General features: G+C 36.2%; 1 protein-coding gene across 1 annotated transcript in view; it reads right to left on the bottom strand.

Annotated features, from left to right (window-relative positions):
• rbm20 (RNA binding motif protein 20) overlaps positions 1 to 15102 on the bottom strand; it is a 50348-nt gene extending 35246 nt beyond the window's left edge. The window contains exon 1 of the mRNA XM_041982150.1: positions 14984 to 15102. Coding sequence (XP_041838084.1) covers positions 14984 to 15102 — 119 coding nt within the window. The remainder of the gene's footprint in view (positions 1 to 14983) is intronic.
• Positions 15103 to 15126: the final 24 nt, after the last annotated feature.

Raw genomic sequence — 15126 nt, forward strand, 5'->3', positions numbered from 1 at the left:
CTTTTTCCTTTCTCCCAATTTATTCAAATAACTTAGAAGTGTAAGAAGTACAAAGATATAGGTCTCCTGGTGAAATTACCATTAAAAAATTATATATTCAAATAAATAAGTAAATGCCTCTAGTCAACAGACAGCCGTGGCCTGGCAGTCATGGTTTTGATTACATTAAAGATAATACAAAGACGCTTGATGACAGGTTGAGTAGTCCCCACTGGTGGTAATGTCTCCTGAGAATCCATCTTCACAATCGTGCAGAGAAAATGAAGAAGAGAAGAGTTGCTATAATTTGTGATTCTTGTGATTTTGTTGCAGCAAAAAAAGTTTTACTTTAGACAACAGTCTCAAAGTAATAGTAGACTTTAATCACATGGAAAATTATTTAAACGACCAACTTACAGTCACAATTTGCAGTTTTAAAAACATTGGTAAACTCTTTTGTATTGACTCCAGTAACTTCATTACCATAGACTTAAAATGTTGTCACAGACACCTACAGCCAATGACTAAGTGTTGTGTAAGCTACAACCCACGGATACCATTCTTTACTCTGTGGAGATGCTTAGCCAGGCCTATGCTGCAGACACCCCACACTCACTTGTTTCTGGATCTGTGTCATAAAAAAAATTAAAAAATGATCAAAACAACTTCTATTGCATCATTTCTAAAGTAATGTACTACAACAACAACAACAACAATAATAATAACAATAATAATAACAATAATAATAATAATAATAATAGTAATATTAATAGGAGAATCTTCCCTTTTCCTAAGTCTGTACCAACACAGAGGTTTCTCATAATCATCACAAATCTGATTACATTCTCAAAAACAGCTTTCAAAAAGAAAATAAAATCTTTTGTTCATTTCTATGTAGAGATAAGCTTTGAAAGAAGTGCATTTACTGAAAAGAGTCAAGAGTAAAATAATTTTTTTTTGAGATAAAAAACCATCAATGTGAATTTCAAGGTGACTGAACTTGTGTCCCATATAGTCACCAGACTGTAGTCACCATCTCCTTTAATATTTAATATAAAGTTACTGAAAATAATATTTTGAATGGTTGATATCTGGACAGCTATATCTATGAAGACATATTCTGACACCTCTCATTTAGCTACCTTTCCACACAGCAGCAACAACCTTCATTTATCTTGACACGGGCCATGAGGCGACCTGTTCTCAGCTGTCAATAACCCTCATAATGTCAGCTGTCCTGCTCACCTGCTTCCTCTGTTGGCAGAGGCTGGTCACACAATCGAGATCCAGTCCTCCACAGCGGATATCATACATTGCTATCCATTACCACCGGTGCAGGATGTATTCCAATTGCTGAGTTGTTAAGTTATTTATTAACTCTCACTGTTAGATATTCCCCACCAACACCACCCGAAATTAGGTATGAGAGAAGCTGGAGGGTGGGCTGTGGATGTAGCATGTCTTGTAATTTATACATTATGGTGCTCTCAGATGCCATAACTTCTGAGTGTACCAGACTGAGGAAGAGCACAATTTTTTACTTTGGTCAAACTTTCCTCATCGTCTCAGAAGGGGTAAAAAAAAATAGGAATAGGAATGAGTCTAAAAGCCACTGAACCAGTCCTACTAGATATCCAGCTGTAACTTAAAACTATCACAAATCACAACCATTTGGTAAAAACACATGAAGAGCAAAAAGCTTGCCTTACAGTTTAAGCAATATAGGCATTTAACAAGGCCAAGTAAATAAGGTAAGCTCAGGTAAGGCTAGGTTATGGTATTCTTTGGAGGTAAATAACTTTGATTTCCATGAGGGCCCTAAATCTGGTTTAGGACAAGTGTGATGATACATGTAAAGCAGGATTTAGATCAAAACAACAAACAAACCAGTTTAAGGTTATTTTCTCATTCATTCATTCTCTGTACCGCTTAGTCATGGGTAAGCTGGAGCCTATCCCAGCATTAACAGGTGAGAGGCAGGGTACACCCTGGACAGGTCACCGGTCGAACACATGGGTGACAAACAACAATTCACACACGCACTCTCACTCCTAGGGAGAATTTAGAGTCATCAGTTAATCTAACATGCATGTCTTTGGAAGGTGGGAGGAAGCCGGAGTACCCGGAGAGAACCCACGCATACATGGGGAGAACATGCAAACTCCACATAGAAAGGCCACCGCCCTCAAGCCCTCAAAAATTTTCTTTGGTTTTGAATATAACTTAAAGATTCAGAAAATCCTGAGATCCCATCATAAAGTTTAACTCTGCAGTAAAGGAGCCTGGGTGCTATACTGGGCCGCCTTTGGTTCAGATCCATCAGCTATTAAAACATTTGGCACATTCTATGGGAATAACCAGCAATAACGGAAGCCTCGAACTCTCCAGCATCTGAAATCCTATATTAAGCAAGAATGGGAAACATTTTATACTTGAAGTACATTAATTTGTCTCTTAAGTTTCCAAATCCTTACACAGTGATGTTAAGGAGTAGACGCAACCCTGTATAAATAAAAACATATATTTAAAAACATGTTAGCTAACATGTTCTCATTTCTATCAAATTTTTGGAAATATTATGTATTGCCAAGTTACATACTGTCCCCATGTGCAAGCTCTGCAGCACTTCCAAAAATTCCATTTCTGATAGAAACAAACTTCAGTGTGTTGCATGTATCGTTTCTATTTCATCTTCAAAAGGCAGAAAAAAAACTGTGCAAACCATTACTGAAGTTCACTTTGCCCTAGAGAGAGGTCAAAAGACATAACAATAGTATTTTAAATGAACTCTGCTTCCAAAGAAAACTGGCCTTGAACCCCTCCATGGGGAAGCCTATAAAGTGTTATATTTACAAGGGCATGTGTCCATAAAACATTGATGAAGACACCAAACTTGGATGGGTGACACTGAACGGGGTCACCAATATAACTTCCCATATCAATCTTTGATGCTTATTTTCTACTATATATTTGCAGCGATTTAATATTTGATCAACTTGTGTTGCTCTGATGACTTAAGTGTTTTTACACATCTCTTTTCCAGAAGTTTAAAAATTGTTGTGGATGAAACGTTTAACCTTGTGTTAACTTGTCCTAGTGGTGTCAAATACCAATCTTTTATCGCTGTCACTCCTGGGTCACAAATTCCCTTGACATAAAGGTTGGCAGCTAATAATAGGCAAAAAAAGAAAGAAAAGAAATCCTTTATAAATGCTACTGCTAAATGCACAAAACATCTATCACTGCTGACTGGCATGTATTTCCTTGTGGTGACATATAATGTGTATCAATGCATCTGTCAGTGGTGTACCCCCATGTCACCGAACTGCATCAAGTTTCTGAGCATCACACCTTAACTGCATCAGACACACACTCAACCATCTAAGTTAACAAACTTATGAGTATGCTTGACATCACATTAACTATTAAATACAGCTAAAGCCAACAGACCAGCTGACTCTTTCACTTAGTACCCAGATGAAAACATAAATAAGTCCCCTGGTCTAAAACAGTTAGCAAAACAACAATCAGATGTTGCGTCTCTGCTTACTGGATCATATTTCACACAAGGGTCATTTATCTAGTGATTATGAGTAATCATATGTGGGCACTTATCACCCTTTGCCACCTCTCAGATTGCACTTCTCCTCCGGAGAACCATCACTTAAGGCTGAGAGGCCGAGCCTGACATGTCTGTTATTAGCTATCTACACATCAGACCCCTGCTGATGGAGTGGGGGCCATTCGCTCCTGATGCTGAAATGGAAAATCCCTCTTAATTTACATAATAAAGTAATTCCAAGCCTTAATTCCATACTTATGATAAATCTTCCTTTTTCTGAAATGAAAGTAACTGCACTGATAAAGAAGATCACCCTGTAGCAACAAGACCTGACTCGTTCCCAGATTAGCTGACAGATGTTGTTTTATAATGGACTGTTAGACAAACAGTTACACAAACACAAAAATATAAAGAAAATGAATATAAATAAAAGTTAAACTTTAAAAACAGAGAAAAAACTGATGGGAAGATTAAGCTAAAGGCCTACTCCCATTACTTTGGGTTTTCCCTGGCCCTAACTGTTGAGTCTTCTTGTTCCTTACATGCGGTAGTGGTTGCAAAAAAAAAAAAAACACAGGTGATAATGCTAATTCAATCCAATTTTTTTCACTTTGCCTATAGCTATTTGTTTACCTTGACTGTGCTGATGGCTGCAGATGTCTTTACAGAAACAGAGATTTGTTTTGCAGCTACTATTTCATTTCAGCTTCCTAATATCTGAGTTTTAGTCAACCTTCCTGCTTATCAGCAAAAACTGAATAAGCTTTATCTGGATGTCTTTTTTGTCTCACACGATAACATGAAGTGTTTCATATAAAAATTTTGATATGACAATCAAAAACCAGTTTGCATTTTGCACGACAGAAACGTGAATTTATCTGCTCATGTTACACATGCATACTAAATTATGTGGTTTGTGAAGAAATGTAGCTAAAAGTGTTTCTCTGAAAATCTGATCAAAATAATACAGATTATAATAATAATACTTATCTTTCCCAAGTGGATTTTACCCATTTCTAATTACATGAGAGAGCAGTATGGTGCCATATTACGGCACCCAGGGAGCAGTTGGGAGGCACAGTGGTTCATCACAGTTGCTAGTCTGGGGACTTGAACCTCCAGCTCCAAGCACAGCTCTCTAACTAACAGTAACCCATTCCCCTGGGTTTGTAGGGCCAGACAGCCCTTTCTACATGCCATTGTCTCAAGATCATGGGTTAATTATTCTGTAATCTTTCTGTTATCTCAAGATCATGAAATGGTCAAGGCTTAAAAATAAGTGGTTGGCACCTAATTTATTTTGTATTTGGTCAAAATTTAAAAGAGTAAGTTAAAGCATGCATGTGATAATCTATTCACTTTTTGGCAATGGCTTTCCTGAACTCTAGAAAAGAAAGCCATATCTGTATGCAGTGGAAAAAAATCAATAAGGATCTTCAAGTGTTTTTGATGGATTATTTTCAGAAAATCATGCACAGATCCCTTCTTTAGAATTCCACATATCAGTTTATGTCCGTTTATGCGTGAGTGAGCTTGACACGTGTGAAGGAGGTACAGTAAATTTGAATTCCTGTATTCTGACCACCATTCTTAACATGTGAAATAAAGGAAGATGCCTTTGGCGTGAGCACATGTGCTACAATCACCCCTGGGTTCAGCTGTTGGTGCTGGCCTTACAGAGAAGCTGTGTGGGGGGGTGTTATGTGTTATTTAGACGCCTGTACTCTCCTACTGTTAAACCTGTAGGGCAACATGCATTCAGTACATTCTCTACATTCATGGCACAGGCAGTTCATTGAACTGTATGTGATGTATGACCTTGTAATATCATAACTGTTTTGTATGATATCCTTCTATATTGATTAGAATGACTTTCAAGTCAACATTGACTTTGTATTATTGCATTTTATCGAAAAGCTTTATTTTTTTAAATAATAACTTCAGCTGATTCAAAACTAGCCAACAATCATCTATCATGTTTTTAAAATGAACATCAAGTTCACACAAATAAATCAAGGTGTTCATTTTGATTTTAATTAACTGAAATCTAAATAATACATTCTGAATCATTGCAGTTTGTGGTTTGCACAAGACTTCATTCTGGTTATAACAACTGGAACAGTGATGCATAAAGCCCTTTCTTCCTTTTTTTTTTAATTTTTATTATTATTTTTTTAAAAATTACTAAACAATTTACTGAGGTCTAGGCCTCCTACTTGTGTTCGCTGTGGCAGAAGAAAATAGCACAACAGTAGCAGCACTGGCACATTCTTCAAAAGAGTATCTGACTCACCTATGACTCATAGCATCAAATGTGGGGTTTAATGATGCTGAATTCAAGTGTTCGCATACAATAAATGAATAAAAATATATATCATTTACTGCATAAAAAGAAGTAGATTTTGGCAGGGAGAAAGATTTTTAATCTTCTTTCTTCCTTTACTGCTGCATTTACACAGCAACAAAATGCCAACTAGCATACTTTCCAAATTGGCCAAAAAAACCTACAACACCCACTAAAATCTGACTTTTGTCATAGTTACATACAGACCAAAACACAACAAACAATTCCTTAACATCTAGCTTAATTATTACCATAGTCATCTCTTGAAATAGGTCAACTCAGCGTGGTCTTAGATGGAGACGTATATTTCTGCCTGTCACATTTAACCATACATTGTGCAACCACTGTTATTTGAAATAATTATGATCATGTCTGCATAATCATGCAGGCATAAAAGCAGGTGGATAAAATTAATTAAAAAGTCAGATGTTCCCACTTTTCCACCGTTTAGTGCTCCTGTACCTTTTATGAATAGCAGTTATTCTTTGCAAGGGTTAGCTGAATTATGAAATGATGGGTTTTTTGCCTTAAATGGAGTTTAAGAGTTTAAGTATCTCATGGTCCTGGTTAAGTGATATGATTGAGTGAGAGATGGTCAGACAAGTTTTTGATCCACTGCTTCATTTACGTTCTAATCCTTACTAATGAGACAGGAGGAGCTGAAGAGTATTGCTGGGAATGTTGGAGCTTCCCTCCTGGATCTGATGGATGGATGAATGGATGGTTGGATTTACTGTTGGATTTAGTGGCATAAGTGGTAAGGCAATCAAATTCTACACATATGTTAATTAATATTATTCTAATTTCTCTACTATTCTACTACTTTTCATGTAAGCAACAGCTCTCCAGGTTGCTACATCTGACGCTTTAGCCCCGTTTCCCCATCTGGTTCAGTACTGCGCAGGATGGGTCAGTACAGATTTTTTGTATTTCCATTGCCAGAACATCCTATCCTAGTCATTCTACTTTTATGGGACCCTTCCTTTGGGCTCCCAATCTTATCAATCTGCACCTAAAAAGTGAGGTGTGACACACTGCAGTCCACTGATTGCAATCCCGTGCAACTCAGCACTAAGAACAATGCAGCAATAGTGCCATGTTAAAATATATCATTGTTGTTTTGTTGTTTAAAACCACAATGCAAAAGAAAGAAAACAAACAGCTGGATGCCAATTTACTCCTTTGTTTCTGTGTTGCATTCATCTTTATTATAATTTTAAGGAAGGGGTCATGGCACTATGACGTCACGCTATTATGTAGCTGATGCTATCCGGCTATCTGGAGTGATATCTGTAGAAAAAAGCAACGGCACCAAACCATCAGATTCCAGGCCAGATTCCTGGAAACAGGGCTTTTGTTGTATGTTTGTCCCACAGTGTCCATCATAAAGAAATGCATTTCATTTCAGATGGGTGTAAACTTCACTGTAGCAAAGAGAAAGTCTAATTTTTGCAGTTTTCACATCCAGTATTAGGGAATATGTGCAAGGAACACCAGCGACAGACTGCCCCTTCAAAGCCTAATAAAAAAGAAAGCCTCTTTCTCACAAGTGCTGCTTTTCATTAATCTAATGGCAGCTGAACGTGCCAGTGTCATGTCTGAATGAGCTCCCTGCTGTGTTTTCATAACAATTTGTAAAAACAACGTTACAAGGTCAAACCTGGTCATATCACTTTCAAAACCACACTGCATGCAACCAATTAGCAGGTAGACACAGGCAGTAACAGTTAGTCTTAACTTGACAATCATCTACTTTCCAGTGGACTCAGATTTAGTTACGGCATTTTCTTTTCTTTCAAAAATTACTTGGTGCAACCATAATTTCACAGCTGTTGAGCAAAAAGAAACATATATGCTAAATACTCAATGCTGTGTCCAACATCCCATGTCAAACACACAGGAATACATGAACATGCAGACAGAGTCCCCATGTTAAGATAAAGTTTTTCTTTTGTTGACAACTTTGATCTGATTGTGATTAAAATATGTAGCTGCAAAAAACAGCAAACACACACAAATGTTTTAATTCAGAGCAAACAGCCTGCACTTATTTCTAAAGGGCAGTAAACTTCATTAGTTTCTTATGAACATTTAAATTTAGATTGTGTTTAAACCAGGACCTTCAAACTCTACTAGCCCATATATTTAAGCATTAAGTAAGTGATGAAGAGCTGATCTAAAAGAACTTTCTTGTCCCTTGTAATCTGAGGTCAACTGCTGCTGGGAATCAAACTGTATAATACGGATTTATCATGGCTATAAGTGCAGCTCTATAAGAAAATGTTTAGATACATGACAGATATATGCATATGGCCATTATTTTCATTGCCTACCTAAAAATATATACTTCTAATTTAAATGAGACAAAATAAAAACACTACTTAAGATAATAAAGCAATTGGCTGACCATTTCTATTAATAATCGTGCTAATCTTTATTGGTTTTCGGTCCAAGAGCAGAGGACAGTACTAGAATTACCGTTAATACCATTTCATAGTAGCTGATACTGTGTTACTACTGAGTCCAAGCAACTGATATTAATTCACACAAATAATATACTCTCATTTGATTATTGCTTTACAAGCTGACATTTTTTCACAGTCTCCTATCAGAGAAATCCTAATGCCAGCTGAGTCACATAGCGGCGCACCCAGACCTGAACCCTAGAACTGTGAAAAATTCCGGATTAATTTGCGTATCCCTCTCAAGCCTGTCCGAGTTATGTGCAAATCTCACTGGTAAATATATACAGATGAAGCTATTTGACAACTCTCTTTTCTTGTTACTGTCATTCAGTGTTGATACAGTGCATTACAACGTCTAAGCCTGCTAAATTTGGTCCTTTCCCATTGTTCCAGATAGTTATCCTGCTAATCTCAACACAGACAAATGTTGCGCAACTTGAACAAACCCTTACATGTGCTACAAGATGAGAACGAGAAACAAATGTCTGCAGCATTAGTAGAGATCATGCTGATAAAATTTTGACTCTGGAAAACTGCAAAATCTACAGAAGTAAGATAAAAGCTAATAAATGACTAATAGGTGAGTTCTAAATGACATTACACAACAAATTTCTACAAGCTTCTACAGCATGTCTGAATGTAATCATTTTTTAGCATACTGAACAGCTTGCTTCCTATTCTTAGCTAATGTGTAAATGAATATGCCTTTGGTAGTTATAGCGATGGACTCGTTCAGAATGATGGATGCAGAGATCAAGATAATTGCTGTATCTTCAAATTCTATTCAAATTACAGACCCCTGAGTATTTGCTGTTAGGATTTCAGTGACCCATGTCAATGCTGGAGGGACACTTTCTTCTCACTGCTCCACATAAAATCTTTATGGTGCTGTAATCATCCAATTACAGAATATGATGCTCCTAGAATTGACTGAAAGTGGATGCCAGCCTGGCCATGGTACGTACAAGGCTGAGTCTGAGCCCCTTCCCTGTGCTGTGCCATGCAACTGTCAGCCATTTACCATCAGGATTAGCCACAGTTGTTGTTACGTGTCAACACAGCTATGAACACATGCTTAAGGTGGTTTGTGAGGAGATGGCAGTAACACTACAGGAAGTGCTATAATTAATATACAATTCCTCTATACACTTTCAGAAACAGAGTTTTTTGTAATGTACAAGTACAGACAGGGCTTAATTTATCTGTCCCACTTGTGTTTAGCTCCTCTGAAGAACAGGAAACATCCAGTCCCTGGAGTACTGAAGATTTTACTTACAATGAAATTTTAAATGACATCTTTTTTGGAAGACAACAGTGTTTACATGCATCTTTCCTTTTTGGTGTAATAATTTGATTTTGGCAACTAATCTAAGAATCAGTGCTGAGTTCAAGATGAATAACAGAAAAAACATTGTTCCTTTCTCAAAAAACAAAGTTTTTTTTCCCAGAGTTGTTATAAAAATAAATAAATAAAAATAAAAAAATTTGAATTTCAAATTAATTTAACACTGCTGCAGAACTATAAACCCACTTCACCAATCAGTCACCATAATTTAATACAGAAGAGTATTTTGGTAAGTCATAAGAAACGAGAAGGAATGCTAGATTAGTTCATGTTAATGACCTTCAGGGAGATACGACTGACCCCTCAGGTCAGATGATATGAGTTTATTAGTCTCTGGTGACCATCGAGTAAACCAAGTCATGATTAATTTTTTGGTAATCATATTACAGTATGAACCAAATAAAAACACAACAAAACAAAACAAATTCAGATTGTGTGTTTGCTTTGGTTATTCAGAGGTACATGGTGCCACTGATGCAAATGAGCTAACAAATTTGATGGGAAAACAACTGCAAGGCCCAGTTGTGGCTAAACATCTTTGTTTCAGTGGTTGACATATTTCCATCATATGTTTCTTTTTGAAACCAAGCCTCCATTCCCGTCATCTTTTCCCAGATCTTATGTTACTACTAGCCTGCAGACGATAAATGTCACTCAGTAAAACCTTTATAAGTACATGAGCCTGAATGTGACTGTTAACTGCTGTTGGATTCCTGTGGAATGTACGATGACTCGCCCAAACACTAACAATTCACACACACACCCACACGATGGACCAACAATACGCTGACAGATGAGACCACTGAAGTTATAATATTAGTATCATTTTACTAAGAAAATATATTTGGGGGATGGTTGGTCTGTATTTTGGTCTAAATTTGGATGTTTAATCTCCAAAAAAAGCAAAGGTTTCTTCATGGATTAAACGTTCTGCTTATGATTGACCAGGAAAGTTTGTCTTTAAATTAGAGAATAAAACAAACAGACAATAAAAATAAACTAAATTAAATAAAATGAACCCCACTGTTGTGCCTAAAGTAGACAAATCGTATCAGGTTCACATGACTTCTGTTGCATTTCTGGTGTAACTTTTTAAAGATAGTTGCTTGTATTATCTGATCTTTATACCATCATAGAAACCCACTGGTCTGAAAAACAAAGTTATTCAAAGGGCTCATGGCATGTTTTCGAAGTTTTCCAGTTTGTCTGCTGTGTTAAAATGATGTATGACCACTTAAACAAAGCCTAAAGCTTAAAAAAACAGTACAAAAACAAAACAAATTTCCAGTAGTCCTCCTTTCTTGCTCACAAGACTTTTTCTTCAGCAATCTGGCCAATATATTGTCATAGTTCTTGAATTTCCTTTGACTTTTCATGCCCTATTTCCAACCCTAGACAGAGCATTCAGATTATCCTCCTCAAACATTTCAAAAGCAGACATTTGTGCACTGCAAGGAAGGATTTGTGCCTATTGCAGACTGAAAGGCTATTTAGCCGTGAGGAATGGATGAACTGATGAAATGAGGCGCTACCTCAGTACATAAGAAGATTCTAATCAGGGGGCAGCAGTGGCAAGGCCAAACGGATAGGTGCTAACCTTAGCTGTCTAGACAGAGCAGGAAGGTGGCAGACGACAGCAGCTGGCAGACTTCAAGCTAACATCTGCAGGTAACGATAATATTTACCAAAAGAGACATCCTGCTGTATAATCTTTGTTGTGGTGCTGTTCACTTTTTATACTGTGGATCTGATTCTTTAAAGTCAGCATTCTTCATATTTTGAATGTGACCTCTACGTGATTATGCAGCTGTAGCTTAGTGAAAGAGCAGTCATCTGCCAACCGAAAGGTCGGCGGATTGATTCCTGGCTTCTGCTATATGCTGAAAATTCCTGGGGCAAGAAACTAAACCCTGCGTTGGTTAAGTGTGTTGTTAGGTAAAATGCACCTAGTATAAACAATAGTGCTGAATGAGTGTGTGAGACATGTAGTGTAAAAGCGCTTTGAGTAACTTGAAAAGTGTTATAGTCCATTTATAATTCTGGCTCAAACATATACAGCTGGATTTGAGAGACTGCCATGCTCAAAAAGTGTGTTTGTCAAAGGTTTTCCTTCATTTACAAGCTGTGGTTATTTTTAAACTGGTCATATGCATTCACCAGTCAGGATTTATTGATTACTACTTCACTCAAAAGTCACCCTTGTGACTTGAGTGGTAAAAAGGCAATTTATGTCCAGCCATGTCATGAAGTGCAGCCCTGGCTGCTTTGGCCCTGCAGCTTGAGAAAAACACCAAACCCAACATGAAGGGTGACCCTTAGAAAGCAAAAAGACAGAGCCCAGGATGTCTTAGCTTTTCTGGAGCCATATCGTATTTCAGTGAAAACCTGTGGGTAAGGCGCAGGTAAAATTTGGTCAGACAGCCAACTTTCCTTTCTGTGACACGTTAAGTGATTTACAGCCAGCAGGTGGAATAAAGCAACGAGGTGAGCAAAGTGAAATCACAAAAAGAAGGACGGTATGAATGCTAATGTAGAAATAATGAAACTCACCTCGAGGCATACAGAGAAAAATCATCAAGTCTAACTCTTGCCACCCAAGATATTTCCCCACATTGTTCACCACATCTTACACTTTTACTCTACATCTGACTGGGTTTTATTTCCTGCCTGACTGGGACCACACGAAGCAGCAACATCTCATGACCACTTGTAAAAACCGAGGTCTTCTTTTTCATCTTGACTTAGCTTACCAATTTCACCACAGTGCTGGCACACACTGACGCAGTGTTTGTCAGGACAAGTCATGATAATAATAATTTTATTTTTTATTTATTTTGTTTCTGGAACAAATTTTTACTAGTTTCTTACCAGCCTAAATACACATATTTAAATCAATTCAGCTGAGACCTACAGTAGATTTAAGCTCCGAAGGTCTGTTCAAACAATGAAAAAACACAAAGGAACAAAAAGTTTTTAACTGCATTTAAGAGCAGAACAGAAAAACCTTAAACCTGTAACATAACTGGTAACACCGTGGCAAGTGGTAAGAGAGTAAATAGTAATACAAACATGAGCTTAAGGAAAAAAAGGTCCTTGTTAGTGACTAGAAATATAGATGTGAAGTCATTTTTATTTTTAATTTTATGCTAACATTGATAATCTTTGAAAAGAACATGTTCAAAAGACCTACGGACCTTTGAAGCTGCTCCATCCACTACTTTCCCCGTCTGTAATGAAATCTGTTTTTGGTTATTTTAAATTTGTTTTAATATTAATTATGCTAAATCTAGGCCACATTTTGGCTTTTTATACCATTTATCACTAATTTGCCTGCTTTCACATCTTTTTATTCTGTTCTTATATGTTGCTGCATGTTCATTGTCTCTTTGCAGTAATATATAATTACAGTGGCTGCTTATCCAATTTATTTATCAATATTTGCAAATTATTTACTGAAAATTCTTCAACTCAAGCAAACAAAGGTTAAGATTAAATCATATTCTGTAGCTTGTAAAGCTCAGAAAACATACGTATGAAATACTGTGTAGTTCTTCATTATCTAAATTAAATCTAACTTTACAAATAATAAGTAAAACATTATCAGTATCAGTTAGTTAGAGTATTATATTATAAATTTGTACAATTACAGTATATGAAACAGTAACATTTACCTCAAGGAGTTAAATAGGTTTAAAGGGATAACCTTATTTATTAAATAAATTATGTGCATCAAGAAACCCTTTAATAGAAATACCTTACAGATAAAATTTGATTTTAAAACTAAAATTAAAGAAAAAACTTGATAGATATCAGGCAAGGTACCATCATGTTTTTAATTTGCTGATTATCTAAAGGAAGCAGCAGATTGCAAAACTGTGAATGCCGCAGAAAATGCCACAAGCTGCACATTCACATGGAATTTAAAAAATCTAACTCGCTCTGATTCACAATATCATCAAATACAACTTTTACCGCACAACAGAGGAGTGACAGACTCAGTGCTCCGAACATGGTAATAAATCTGTTTGCTCCAGTGACCATGTCGTATTAATAAACAACCAAGAAGACTGAACAACTGTGGTGAAAACACTAAATACAATTAAAAAAATGTAATGCACGTTAGTTAAATGAAGATTTGCACAAGTTTTTGTTTGATTTCATCTCTAAAGCAGATACATGGAAAGACGGACAAGCACAGGATTGTGGCGTATATTTTAACTGAGGCTGAAGCTGAATGATTTCACCAGATAACGTCGGACTGATACACTTTATGCTTGACTTTTCTACATTTCACAGCCAACAAAAACACCCCCAATTAATCTATAAAGGCTATGAACAGCAGCATCATATGTTCATCGTTTGGATTTAGTGGTTTTATCCCTAAAGTACACCGAAAAAGATTTTCTTCTCTTTAAACTTTCCCCAAGATTGAATAAAGTGTGAAAACCCCTGTATATTGAGAAACTAACCCCTTAAAAAAATCTTTAAAAAGCACAAAAGCAGCTCTTTAGTTTAGTTATATTTCATTTCAGTCCGTAAATTATTTTAAAATCCTGATATGAACAGTGGTTAGTTATTGTTTTATATTTGTGTCTATTAAAAATAGTTATTTAATAAATTATTTCTAAAAACATCAAAATGTTCAGAATAATATTCAACTAAATTCAGCTCAGGATTGATGGAAATTTATATTATATAGAACTTTTGGCATTTAGTTATAAACTAGGCAAATTTGAGAAGAAAGTTAAATTTAAACAGTTTATATCTATTTTGACTTTATGAAGGTTTTAGCCAAGTCCTTACAAAAACATGTAAAACTATTCTAAATGTTCTTTAAGCTTCCCTGCATATCCCAAAATACAGATTTACATATAAGACAATAAATGCAAATAAAATACACTTCATTAATTCTTTGTAGGGAATTCATAATAATGTGGTCTTTTTTTTTTTTTTTTTTTTTTTGAAGTAAAAGAGAACCTCTGTAGAATTAAAACTATTTATACAGGATTTTTATTGCTTTTTAGTGTATTAATTTTGCAACTTTTTTACAGCAATGGAAATATTTAACGTAACTAAATATTTCAATACTTCTTTTTAGACAGATTCCAGACAATTTTAAAATATCAAATTAAGGCTAGATAAGCAGGCTGATGGATCTAATTAACCTCCAAGAAATAATTAAAGTGAATTTCTGGCTTTTATGCCAGATTTTATTTTTCCAAACATCCATGCGACCACCAAGCATGAGCTTCAACTGTGACTTAGTGGTTCACAAAATTTCTTCTTACCTCTGCAGTGGTTCACTCATCTCAGGGGGGTATCCACCACTTTGTCCTTTTCCCAACATTTTCGCTTGGCCTTTTTTGACGCTCTCAATGCTACTTGTCCAATCCCAAGCTTGCTGCATAGCAAAGCAAACTCCCTAGCACCA

Source organism: Melanotaenia boesemani, chromosome 4 (genome assembly GCF_017639745.1).
Source record: "Melanotaenia boesemani isolate fMelBoe1 chromosome 4, fMelBoe1.pri, whole genome shotgun sequence".
Classification (NCBI taxonomy): domain Eukaryota; kingdom Metazoa; phylum Chordata; class Actinopteri; order Atheriniformes; family Melanotaeniidae; genus Melanotaenia; species Melanotaenia boesemani.